General features: G+C 54.8%; 1 protein-coding gene across 1 annotated transcript in view; it reads right to left on the bottom strand.

Moving 5' to 3' along the window:
* Positions 1 to 11,279, bottom strand: part of HS3ST4 (heparan sulfate-glucosamine 3-sulfotransferase 4) — a 52,915-nt gene extending 41,636 nt beyond the window's left edge. Inside the window, exon 1 of the mRNA XM_059861671.1 lies at positions 10,636 to 11,279. Coding sequence (XP_059717654.1) covers positions 10,636 to 11,279 — 644 coding nt within the window. The remainder of the gene's footprint in view (positions 1 to 10,635) is intronic.
* Between the last annotated feature and the right edge of the window lie 1,886 nt (positions 11,280 to 13,165).

Genomic DNA, 13,165 nt, shown 5'->3' with positions numbered 1-13,165 from the left:
AGAGAGAGCCCAAGGCACAACACAGCTGCTGGGCGTGCTGCTGGGGGCATGGCAGTGCCTGGGTCCCTCCTGGACACTGACAGCCACATGTGGGAGGGGAGGGGCTGCAGCTGAGACCCTCCCCACAGCAGCAGCAGCGCTGCAGGATGAGGGTGTCTCCCCAGCCTTGGGGTAACTGGGGGCTCAGCTCTCCCCAGGCTCATAGAAGACAGACACTCTGGTGAAATCCACAGCTCTGCAAAGCCCTCCCTTTGTCCCTACACCAGCATCCCAAATCCTTACCCTCTGGGCACAGCAAAGAGCTTCTGGCTCACCTCTGCCTGCAACACACTCCGAGCATTAGAAAAAGTTAATAGGGGTCACAGGGGGAGCTGCACTGGGCAAAGCCATGCCAGAGCACCCGGGGGAAGGAGCCTGAACTGGGCAGCAGGAGACAGACCCACCACAGTGCCATGGGGCCCTCACCAGCCAGAGCCCCCCGATCCATCACCCGCTGACTGCCAGCAGCTCTGAACCTACACACTAATGAACAAGCTCCTTACACGGCCTGGCCCGGGGGAAGCACTTCTTCACCACTGCCTACTGCAAAAAAAGGGCTGAGGAGTTCCTGATAAGGTTTTCCAAAGGAACCCATCTGCAGCAGAGACGTGGGTCGCCTCCCACTGAGACGACCCTATCCCAAGACGAGAGTGCTTCAGAGCATTATGTGGGAACAGAGTAATAATAAAACACCTTGCCGTAACTTTAGCAGCAGTGGCTCTAGCAGAAAAGCCTGTAATGATCTAATAACACATTTCCCTTGCTGCCACTCCAGCCTTGTGAAATCCAGGGTAGTTTAAGCCATAAATCCATCCCAGCTCTTCCTTTGTCATTAATTGTCAGGCTATTTGTATCACACATTTCACATACCAAATAGACTCCAATTTCATGGTGGGCTAGACTGCAGAAATGCTTCTTTTAATCTTTTTAAATTTTAAAGTGGTACCAAACTTAAATATTTTCTAATGGAGTGTATGTTTTACTCACATCTAATAGTATCTCTACAATTTAGGAGCAATAAAAGTCAAGCTCCCGTATGTACAATAAGCTTGCAGCTCTATTTCCAAAGTTCAATCAGTTAACCTAGGAGAGCAATAACTTCCCTACAATGAGTAACAGTGCGGAATAATATTTAGATAGAGATAAACCCTTTTTGCATAGGAAATTGCATTATGATTTGCTGGGTCTATGAAATTCTCAGCAAGATGCTTTACTTTACCAATGAAGTTGTTGCCTCAGGCATTTTTCCAGTGTTTCGATTTTTTGGGGAGGGTCTAGATGATTTTGAGCTGAGTAAGGAGCCCTTATCATTCCAGATCCCAGCGTGTGCAGCAGACCCAGCAGCAGAGGTGCTGCAGCCTCTTCCCCACACTGGCAATGCAGGATGAGCAGCCCAAACAGCAGCTGCCCCACCTCAGGGGCTGTGCAGCCCTCCAGCCTCTGGCCCTCCTGCCCCATCTCAGGGGCTGTGCAGCCCTCCAGCCTCTGGCCCTCCTGCCCCATCTCGGGGGCTGTGCAGCCCTCCACCCTCTGGCCCTCCTGCCCCACCTCAGGGGCTGTGCAGCCCTCCAGCCTCTGGCCCTCCTGCCCCATCTCAGGGGCTGTGCAGCCCTCCAGCCTCTGGCCCTCCAGACTGCAGCAGCCCCTTGGGGTTGCCCTGCCAGACCCAGCTCCCAGGAGGTCATGCACACGGTTACCCCAGCGATTACAGCAGGTGCCTGGGTGCCATGGATTGTGCTCATTTGGCCAGACACCTATTTCTTTGGGGGAGCCATTAACAAAGACCAAGAGCAGGAACACTGCTGAGTGCCAATCCTTCATGGCCAGCCCCCTGGCAGATGTAATGTCCTCTTTTCTGTGGCACAGCTCGGCACCAGCACCACCTATGGCTCCAACACCTCCCTCATGCTGTGAAATCACCATCCCCACCACACGGCCTGGTGCCCCAGAGCCCCTCTAGATCACACCTGACTGGATTTGCCTTTCTGTGCAGGGTGACCAGCTCATGTAGAGGAGGCAGAGCCCTTTCCTAGGGTATCCAGAGCCCTTTCCTGACGTACCAGTGTTCCTCAGTGCACCCTCTGGCTCTGCAAGCTCCAGTGCCACAGAGCATGAAGCAGAGGTGGTGATTGGTAACTCAGGAATTAAAAGGGTACAAATAAAGAGCCCTAAAATGAGCTTGAAGGTTGTGAGTGCTGACAGTGCAGGGGAGGGGCACTGTGGGATCGATGCTGGCGCTCCCTGGGGAACAGACCAAGGAGGGATGAACCAACAGCCAGTTAAAGACCTCCAGCAGCAACGACTTCAGGATCCATAGGTCTGCCACAGCATTTCTTGAGTCAGCACTTCAGATGGAAAACGGTCAGTTTGTTGTTGAACAAGCTGCACCAGGGCCGAGTAATTGACAGCTTGTCACCTGCACAGGTGATGCAGCAGCTTCCACCCAGGGCTGAGTTGGGAGCTGACCCCTTCCCCCATGTCTGGGGCTCAGGGGTGGGCAGCAGCTGAGCCTCCCGGGGCACAGAAGTACCTGGAGGAGCCTCAGAGCCTCTGGGGCTGGTGCACACCCCATGCTGGCTTCACACGGGCTGGGTGGGTTTGTTCACCAGGCTGGATGGTGGCAGCTCCTGCTGGGGCTGTGCAATCCAGCCATGGTTTAACACCCAGGCCTGATGCTGACGTTGGCTTCCCACGAGCGTGCTCACGGCTCAGCTTAATTATATGAGTGTCCATCAAGAGCAAATACAGAGAGGGCAGAGCTGGGGCTGAAATAAAGTTATTTGCAGGTGTGGATGAACACTAATACTAAATATATTACTGTACCCATCTCAATGCAAGACGAAAGGAATTACACTCTAAAACAAAGGAGAGCTGCAGATCTGGGCTATCACAGCAGTGCTGCTCTGCTCGGATCCAAAATAATTACTGCTAATAAAGGAGGGGGCCAAGTCCAGTCCAGCCCGGCTCTGAAGGGAATGGAAATCAGATTTTGGCTTGAAATGTGTTATAGCAATCTCTGTAATACAAAATAAAGTCTGGCAGATGGAGTTATTTTTATCCAGAGCTAGTTCTGTTTAGTAGGTCGGTGGCTATAACTGATGTCCCTTCGCTATTTCCTCTTCCCCCAGGTCCCCCTGCCTCAGTTTCTCCAGGCACTGACAAGATTGGAGCAGACAACTCCACTATATTTTGGGAGGATCCTACTTAGCTGTAAAAATCAATTGTGAGTTTTGCATCCACCCCCAGCATTTGGCCTGTTTATATTACCAAATATATTCTGTGAAGAAGTACCGTACTTCACAGGAGAGCTTGTCAAGGTAAATACCTTAATTTACATAAAATGTGACTAGCAATTGAAATGTTAAAGCCATAAAGAGCAAGTTTATGATCCATCCTTGATGCCTGGATGTATAATATGACAAGGGGGGAGATACTGTGCCTTGCAACATTTACTAAATTGGTGTGTTGACACTGGGGAGGGAAGTGGGAGACTTTGAAAAAAAATGTTGGAGGGTTTTTCTGAGGGCTGTTTTTTGGCTTCTTTCTTCTCCCTTTTCATAAGTATGAATTTTTCCCCAGCCTTCTACAGTCAGCTTTCAACACTCTCCTTCAGCTTGGAAACTGCAGCTACCTAAATAACAAAAGGGGGAGCAGTGCCCATGTGCCATCATGGAGCAGAGTCTGGGCAACAGCCTGGCCATGCCCAGGGAGGGCAGCTGCTCTTGGCAGGGTCAGGGCCCAGTCCTGCCCAGCCACTCCCCCATGCCCCTGACAGATACCTTTGATCTAAACAGGAATTCCTCACTGTGATTGAACAGACTCCTGTAATTCTGGGGTTTCCTTTAAACTTTTTCAAATGTGGGGGAAACCAGTTTAAACCTCATACAACCCTAAATAACACTTATTTAAAAGTGGATTAAAAACCTAGAATGAACTCCTGCTCACATGCACACAGCAGTGAAATTACAAAATCCACACTGGATGCTCTGGAAAGTTTGATCATGCAGGTTCCTCACCTGGACTCCATACAAATGTTTCAGCCATTCATTCATACCCTCATACCCTTCGCAATTCATTGAAACCACTTCAAGCAAAAATAATTTGAAAGAAATTACCTCTGTGTATGACACTCTGAGAGGTGAGAAATGTCCCACATGAACCAGCCCCGCCCCCAAAGCAATAAAATTTCTGCTGAAGTGCATGAAAAAATGACTCAGAGGAAAGGAGTCCCCATGAAAAGAAGAGGTAAAAGAAACCCATGAAAAGAAAAAGACTCTGACCTTTGTCAATACAAGGTGTCACAAATTTGTGTTGGAATTTTGACTTTGAAAACCTAAAGCCTTTGCTCATAACTTTCTTTGAGAAGCTGTTGCTCCTTCTCTGCCAGCCCAGGCTTGGCACAGAGCAGAGTGAGCCTTGCTAGGGGTCAGGTGCATCATTTAAACCAGAGAACGTGAGCACCCTACACTTCCCCTTTTGCTTCTCCAAGGGGCTATTTTTCCCCAGGCCTGTTTTTGAGTTTTCTGTAACTCTACATGCACGAGCAGTAGTGCACTCACAAAGAGAGTGAAGCTCACAAACTTTGACATCCCAGACAACATTTAAACCATTAGCAGCAAAGCACCAGCGTGCTTACAAAGTGGGTTATTGAGCAAAATCCTAGAGAAAGGATGTTCTTGAGACTACAGTGCAACAGTTCAATGATTTCAGGGCTGGTGACATGCGCTGGCTCCCTACATGCTCCAAGGGATGCTCCAGCAGTCATTGGAACAGGCATCCCCAACACTTGTGTGGCTGCTGCGCTGAGCCCGGTGTCCATAACCCTCCCTAGAGAGCTGTGTGGCTGTTCCTGTTCCCAGGCTCCTCACACACACCAGGATCAGAGAGGGAGCAGGGCAGAACCCAGCTGGGCTTGGTGGTGGGATGTCCCCCTGGTCACCCCACCCACCTGAGGGAACGGGGCCGGACACCTCCCTGCCAAGGCAGAGGGGGGCTGGCACCTGGGGGCTGCCAAGGGGCACAGAGAGCACCCTGCTGCCTCCCCCCCTTGCTTCCACTTTTCTCTCAGCACTTCGTGCTCACAGTCAAGGGCAGAAGCAGCGACAAGCCCTGTGGGAGCGGGTGCTCCAGAGCCCTCCTGACAGTGTGCTGGCCCTGGCACTTCTCTCCCTCTCTTTGCAGGAAGAGCCAGAGCAGCACACAGGGGCTGCAGGTGCTGAGAGCAGCTGCCATTCCCATGGCTACAACTGAGCAGCACGTGGATAACCACCATCAGGTGATAAAACACTGCAAATAGACACAATTCATTCCTTCATCCCATTCCTTGAGCTAAAGCAGAGCAGAAAGGAGGGAGACAACTGCTGCCCAGGTAGGGTGCAGCGTGGGTTCCCCTAGCACAGCACACAAGGCAGGGGCAGAGCCAGGAGGCCCTGAGCTCTGGCACACAGCAGATTCACTGCAGTAGCTGCAGGATGCAGAAGAAAATCCATGCCTGATGCTGGAATGGCCTCTCATCAGTCCCCAGGATGGGTGAAACACAGGAGCCAACCAGCACAAAGTCTGACCCCTGCTCGCAGTCCCCAGCCCAGAGCTGACCCAGATGTCAGCAGAGTCCAATACACTGGATCCACAGAGGAGAGAGGCAGCTGAGTCACTACATTTCAGCAAAAGCCAACTCACAGCAGGGCCCAGAAAAAAAAAATCAATACACTTTCCCTAAGTTACCAGAAGTGCAGTGGGTACAACACTCTGGAAAGGCCTTTTGCAGAGAAACACAGCAGTTCCCAGGCTCTGCAGCTGTGCCTGTGGGCAAGAGCAGACCCCAGTCCATCCTTCCATTGTAGGTGTTGTGGGAACACAACAGCACAGGCTCACGGTGCTGATGGAAAGGGTTTGATTTCCTGAATGCCCTGAGCTGATCAGAACAGCACAGGCATTAGCCAGCAACACAATTACAGCTCACAGCAAGGTGCAGCTCACAGCGAGGTGACACTGTGTGGGATGAGGCTGAAATGGCCCCAAGCTATTGCTGCCCAACAGCTGTAAGGGGACGCTGAAGCAGGGTCCCCACACACATCCCTGGCCACAATTCCTGCCAGCAGCCATGGCAGCAAAAGCCAGGTGCTCCAAGGTGGGATCATCCCGGGCACGCAGGGCTGGTCGCACTGCCCCTGCCACCAGGTCAGCACAGGAGGAGGGTGAGATGGCCCCATGGGGAGCAGAGCCCATGGCAGAAATAACAACACACAACAGCCACCTCCCCCATGCAGACGAGCTCAGTGTCCACAGGGATGTGACTGGGAGTGCCAGCTCCAGAGCCACAGCCAGCGGCTGCACGGCACCGCTCACCCGTGAGCACGTGTTTATTACTGAGAGAAGAGCTCCCTGTCATGGCATTATTCACTATTTGTGTGAGGCCAGCAGCTCACCAAATAACACACAGCCCTGACTGCTCTGGAGAACACTCCAAAAAACCCAGACAAGCAGTGCAAATAGCATTAGACATGCAAGCCACTCCACTGCCTGTCATGGTGACTGCTCCTGCAGCGGGGCCACCCCACGCTCACAGCTACACCCGTCCGAGTGCTCAGCCCTGGAGACCCAGGGCAGAGAGGGGAATGAGATCTAATCACAGATATGGCTGCAGCCTCTCCGGGAGGGTTCCACTGAGGAGGAAGCAAGGAGTAAAGCAATGTGCACGTACACACAGAATTTAACTCTTCCAATCAGCAAAACTTAAAGCTCAGTTTCAACTCAATCACTATCAGGTGTTCTTTTTTTGTTATGGAAATCATATTTGTGTTAAAACCACAAGTTTGTTTTCAAAATATTGTTACAAATCCCCAGTTTTTCTGCTAAAGGTAGAATGTCAAGATAGCCTTGAAAGAGTAACATGACAGAAGCCCTCACCATGCTGAGCCTGCAGGCAGCTGGGATGGTGGCTGGTGGCTGGGAGCACTGGGCTGTTCCACTCAGCTCAGAGAACCTCAAGGGTGCCCAAGTGATGAGGTCTCCTGTGCTGGTCATTTCCACTAGCAGAAAGACACAACTAAACCCACTCCCCCATGCCGGGGCTTGGAGCTCCCACTTCCTTCACACAGCCACCTGCAGCATTTCTCTTCCAAAAGCCCCAGAGCAGTCAGCAGCAGCACCTGAGCACCCCGAGGTACTGGATGTGCACAGGCGAGCCCGGCGCACCACGCACAGCGCCGGTGCAGGGCCAGACAGGACCAGGATCACCTCCCCTCCTCCTCCAGTCACACAGAGCCATGGCACCACATCGACTGCAGGGCTCCCCCGCACACCCCTGCCCCCTCCCTGGGGTCTCTCCTCTCTGTGACCAAAGCAAGGCCCCTAGCACCACAAGGAGACAAACCTGTCCAGGTGCTGGACACTGCAGGCAGCCTGCAGTTCCCATCATCCACAACACCCCTACACAATTGGGTGCCCTTGATCCACGCCCAGGCAGGGAACTCAGACACATCCCAAATGCTGTGCCTGTGCTTGTAATGAGCATTTATGGATGTAATCTCCATTCCCTGGTCTCAGAGGCCTCTCTGTCATTCTGCCATCTTTTCCGTGCTCTGAGAAAGTCTCTCAGTGCTTTTCCAAACACAGGATAGCTCAGGGCAGAGCTCCTGGCATGGGACATGCCCCCTGAGGCATGAGCATCACACTGGAGAGAGCAAATGCCTGCAGTCCAGCCTGGCCATGGGGGACATGCAGAGATCACTGTGCCTGAGCACGTGAGAGAGCAGGGGGACACTTGGACACTGGCTAAAAATCAGCAGCAGCTCCTGCAGGAAAGCTGGCACATCCTGGGGAAGGAAGGAGCAAGTTAAAGACAATGGCTTAGAAAGGAACAGCTGAGGAAGACTGGATCTCATTTAAGGAAAGCTGTACTATGGAACTTGTCCTTCAGACAGCCCAGCATTAGGACAGACAGAGTCATAAACTGCAACCACACAAACAATCCTGGCAGCGTAATATGAAATAACCAAAACTAATTTTGGCCCAGTTTGCACCAGTTCATGTGTGCAAAGACCTCTTTTTGCAATTGCCACATGAACTGAGGTAAAGAGATCAGAGACAGCATACAAACCTTCAGCTTTCCCTACAGGTTCCCAGGAAAAACCAGAGCAGGCAGTGTGGAACTGCCATCCTGACATGCCACCCTGTCCCCAGCAGCACAGAGCTGGCATCCCCTGGCCCAGTGCTTGAAGCAACTCCAGCCACTGAGAGAGATCCCGGACCAGACATCCAGAGTGTTTAGGGCTTCTCAGTCTCAAGGCAGCAAAGACAGGGGCAATGCAGCATGGAGTACACACAGAGAAATGGCAATGCCCTGGTGCCGTCTCCATTTTACAGGAGAAACCAAGGTGGAGAAGGCATTTCCCTTTCCTCCAGCTCCTCAAGGCTGGGAGATAATCTGGTGACTGAACAACAAAGCAAGGACCCCTGAAGGTCTGCCATTCCCTTTTTTCACTATGTAAGAAAAAATTCTGACCGTGTTAAAAGCTCAGAGTGTGTAATGCAGAAGTCACCATAAGGAGATGACTTCAATAGTTTCTTCTTTGCTAAAAAAACATTGACATTTCTGTGGATAGGAAAAAGATCTCCAATTACTCTACCTGGGACACAGCTATGAGCTGTCAGCCCCCCTAGTGCACCCAACCAGGTAATCTCAGAGAAGGTCAGAAAGAAGCAGCTGCTGGAATGGACGGTGAGCTTTCCCCATTCTGTTTTTGGTTTGTGTTTGTATGGCACTAAAAGCCAGTCCACAATGACAGCCTGGCACCATACAGCACCAGGGAAGGTGTGGCTGCTGCTGAGGCACAGATCACCAGCAATGTCCTGCCCCTGCAAGGCTGAACACTCTTGAAGGAGCAGGGGAGAAGCACGTGTTTGGGTTGGGCAGGTGTGAAGATAACTGCGGGTCAGGCAGCCAGGGCTGACATGGCACAGAGCACCAGTCAATTCTTTACCCATCCCACAGCCTGCTCTGCCCAGACCCTCACACACCAAGGGTGCCCCAACCTGTTCTCCCACCTCTCCCACACAAGCAGCAGAGCTCCAGGGCTTGAAATGGGCAGCACACACCAGAGAGCTGCTGCAGGGACAGAAAATACCAAACCGCATTCTGCAAATGAAAACCTGTGTGTGCCTCTTACTCCACGAGAGGAGTTACACCCACTCACTAGCCCTTTTCTAGTAGCATAACTTGAAAGATGAAAAAGCAGCTGCTCATCATATTCAGTGCTTGATCTTCTTCTGCCTGGTTGGAACAAAACCAAACTTTTTTTATGTGCCACTTTCTCTCCTCTTCTATCCAGTTTTCTAAACTTATTTTTCAAGGTTTAGCCTTTCCTCCAAGAAAATTCAATACAATAAAATACTGTGTCTAAAATTCTATCTATAAACACAATAACCACAGCCAGTCCTTTAGTTCTTCCCCCATTCAGAGCAGCAAACCAAAAACATTTTCAGGAGCAGTCTCACTTTCTCAGTGCTGATGTCCACTTTCCCGAAATCTCTCCAGAAAATCCTACAGCATTTCACCAGAGCCAAGCAGATTCCACACCAAGTGTTAGGAAGACTTTCCTTCCACAATCCCCACAGAAGACTGCCTGGAGTTTCTCACCTTTAAACACCCCTGATATGCAGAGCATGTACTTTATTTTAATAACAAGGAACCAGATAATCCAGGCAGTAACTTGCCTGCTGCCTCTCATTTTTAGCTTCATTTGCAGAGCAACTAAGCAGCTGCCATAATAACCACAACAAGCACTTCACCAGCTCAGCCACAGACCACTTTTTATCAAGAACCAGTATGGTTTGCTTTGAACCATGACCTACAGAGTTACTGGGAGTTTTTAAGTTCTACTCATATGCTGCATTCTGCTCAGAAATTTTTAAAGAGAGAGAAAAACACTGAGCCATCACAATCCATTGATTTCCTACACCTGTCAAGACATTTAACACTTCCATACTGCAGTCCAGTGTTTTCTAATAACCAGGAATTTTAGCATAAAATTCCTTTAAAATGTTACCCAGTGCCACTCAACAGTATTTAGAGACTTCTTCACGAACGGAATTAGATCTTGTCAATGGGAAAAAACTTCCTAACGTGGAACTTGTTGAATAAAGAGTAAACCTTATTTGTGAAGCAAAGCTTGTGCTCGCATGAAGGCAGCATCCTTCAGCCCTAGCAGCACCTGGAATAACTTGCGATCTTGTTTATTTCCGTAATTACTAATTACCGACCTATTTAGGTGTGTTTTACACCAACTGCAGCAGAACTGCTACGGTATGCTCACACACTCCGAGCAAGCGAGAGGGATGTTATCAGAGATTTCCTGCTTTCCCACCAGAACAGCGCGTTTTCCATCGCCACCGCTGCCAGGCGCGGCCCCCGCGACCCGCCTGCCCCGGCCCCGCGGGGGTCCCGGCGCTCGCGCCTTCGCCCCGGCTCCCACCGGGGACAACCGGGGACCCCCGGGACCACGCCGGAGCCTCCCCCGCCCCGCACGGACACGCATTCCCCCCTCCCTCCCCCCCCCACGGCCGCGGATCGCGCCCGCAGCCCTCCGCCCTCACCTGTACCACTCCAGCCCCTTCTCGTAGTTCCTGTCGAAGAAGTGGGGCTCGGTGCCCACGGCCCGCACGTCGGGGTGCGCCCGGATGGCCTCCAGCAGCGCCCGCGTCCCCCCTTTCTTCACCCCGATGATGAGGGCTTGCGGCAGCCGCTTCTCCCCGTAGTCCGGCGTGGTGCTGCTGCTGCTGCCGCCGCGGCTGCCCGGGCTGCCGGCCCGGCTCAGCTCCTCGTCCGTGGTGCTCGACTCCTGCGGGTCCCTCTCGAAGGCTCCGCTCTGCGCCGTGATCACCTCCCCGGGGGCCAGCTGCGTCCGCAGCCAGGTGTCCGCCGCCCCTTCCCGGCTGCCGTTGGAGGCCCGCGGCGGAGCGGCTGAGGGGGCCGGGGCGCCGGGGCTGCCCGGGGGGCTGCCGGGGGAGCGCGGGGCCACCGTGACGGGGAAGGCGGTGGGGGAGCGCGGGGCCCCGGGGGCCGCCGAGCCGGGGAGCGCGGCGGGGGAGCGCAGGGCGGCCGGGCCGGTGCCCCCCATGAGGCTGTAGCACAGGTAGGTGAGGCACAGGGAGAGGCTGCACATGCAGAGGAGCTTCCGCGCCGGGGGCCCCTTAGAGCCGCGCCCGCCCGGCACCCCCGGCTGGGCGGGGGGGGACATGGCTGCTCCCCGCTCCTCGCCCCGGGCACCGGGCGCACATGGTGTCAGCCGCCGCCCGGCCGCCCCAGCCGCATGGGGCGCCGCTGCCCGCCCGCCCCGCCGCCGCCGGTGGGGGGGGGGGCCCGCATGGCACGGTCGCCGCCGGCCCCCGCCGGGTACCGGGGCGCTGGGGCTCCGCGCGGCCGCGCTCCGATGCCACCGGCTCCGCACTGTTGCCGCCCGAGTTCCTGCCGCGAAACTTTGTGCCGGGTGGGAGGCGGGAGCGCGTTCCCGGCGCGGGGAGGGCCCGGCCCGCCCCCGCCGCCGCCGCCGCCGCCGCCGAGAGCGCGGGGAGCGCGCCGGGCCGGGCCGGGCCGGGAGGCGGCGGCGGCGGCGCGGGGAGCAGCGGCCGGGCAGCACCGCGGAGCAGCGGCCGGGCAGCACCGCGGAGCAGCGGCCGGGCAGCACCGCGGAGCAGCGGCCGGGCAGCACCGCGGAGCAGCGGCCGGGCAGCACCGCGGAGCAGCGGCCGGGCAGCACCGCGGAGCAGCGGCCGGGCAGCACCGCGGAGCAGCGGCCGGGCAGCACCGCGGAGCAGCGGCCGGGCAGCACCGCGGACAGCGGCCGGGCAGCACCGCGGACAGCGGCCGGGGAGCCTGGAGAGCCCCGGGCCGGACAGGCCCAGCCACCGCAGGCTCGCCGCGGACAGCCCTCGGCTGCCCCACACCCCGCCTGCCCCATCTGCTGCCCAGACCCACCCGCCGTGCCGCATCCATTCGTGTCAGCTCTCGGCGCATGGCCCCAGAAACAGGACCAGTGTCAGCTGTACCCTACAAATCCTCCTCCTTTCCCCTGCAGAAATCACGGCAGCTCCTTGGCCCCATGTTTTGGCCTGCTCCCCTCCACCTCCCCCGAAGTCTATTCTGGCCCCAGCCCATGGCCCCTGCACACAGCCTGCAGCTGCCAAGAGACAGATCCTCTGGGACAGCCCCACGCAGCAGGGCCCGGGTCCCTTGGTTCTGGCCTTATGGGGATCTGGGACAGTTTCTTAGGGCAGCCTGCTTTCTTCTGGGATCCTGAGGAGAGGTGGCAGACTGTGGGCAGGGGCAGGCAGGAACTTAATTTGGAGCATGGAGGGTTCAAAATTTGGGTGCCAGGAGTTGCAGTAGTAGATGAGGCCAATTACACCCTTGCACGATGCTCTTCCAGGAACTCTGTCCCCAGTCTTGGTGGAGCAGGTTGGGGCTGACAGCCTCCCTCCTCACAGTTTTCTGGAGCAGCCATCACCTCTTTCCAGCTCCACGTTTTGTCACTTCCCACCTCCAGTTCTCAGGTCTCACATTAGGATGTATTTTGTGAGGGGAAGGAATGCATTATTGCCTCTCAGCTTTCTCCAATACCTCGTCTGGGGTGTCCCAGAATCTCTCCATCATGAATGCTGCCCTGGGATATTGGGGCATGTCACAGCTCTTGGTATCCTGCCCCACAGCAGAACAACGCTGGCAGTCCCAGTACAGAGATGAATTGAGGAACACAGCCATGTGCTAAAACCCTCACAGGTGAACGAGCAGCAATGTGACCTTGTGCACCTGCCAGCACTACCTGAGGGCAGCAGATCCCAGAAAGAGCCAGCAGTGACCCCAGTGGCAAAAGCTGCAGAGCAGCTCTATGTTCACACCTACAAGGGCCACAGCTGCACTCCTGAGCCAGCGCTGGGAGAATGCAGAGTGTGTCTCCAGCCTTGTGCATCTGTGAATGCTGTGTAATTCATCCTGCCTGTGAGCAGGACGAGAATTTGGAGGCAGTGACACTTCTCCACTCACCAGTCTGGGGAACTACTCGATTGTACAGAGATGTTCTGCGTGAGGCTGGATGGGAGAGAGCTGGCAGAGCTTCCTCTTGCTCCC

Source organism: Haemorhous mexicanus, chromosome 17, assembly GCF_027477595.1.
Source record: "Haemorhous mexicanus isolate bHaeMex1 chromosome 17, bHaeMex1.pri, whole genome shotgun sequence".
Taxonomy (NCBI): domain Eukaryota; kingdom Metazoa; phylum Chordata; class Aves; order Passeriformes; family Fringillidae; genus Haemorhous; species Haemorhous mexicanus.
Note: the sequence above shows the minus strand (reverse complement) of the source record. Positions and strands in the feature narration are given on the sequence as shown.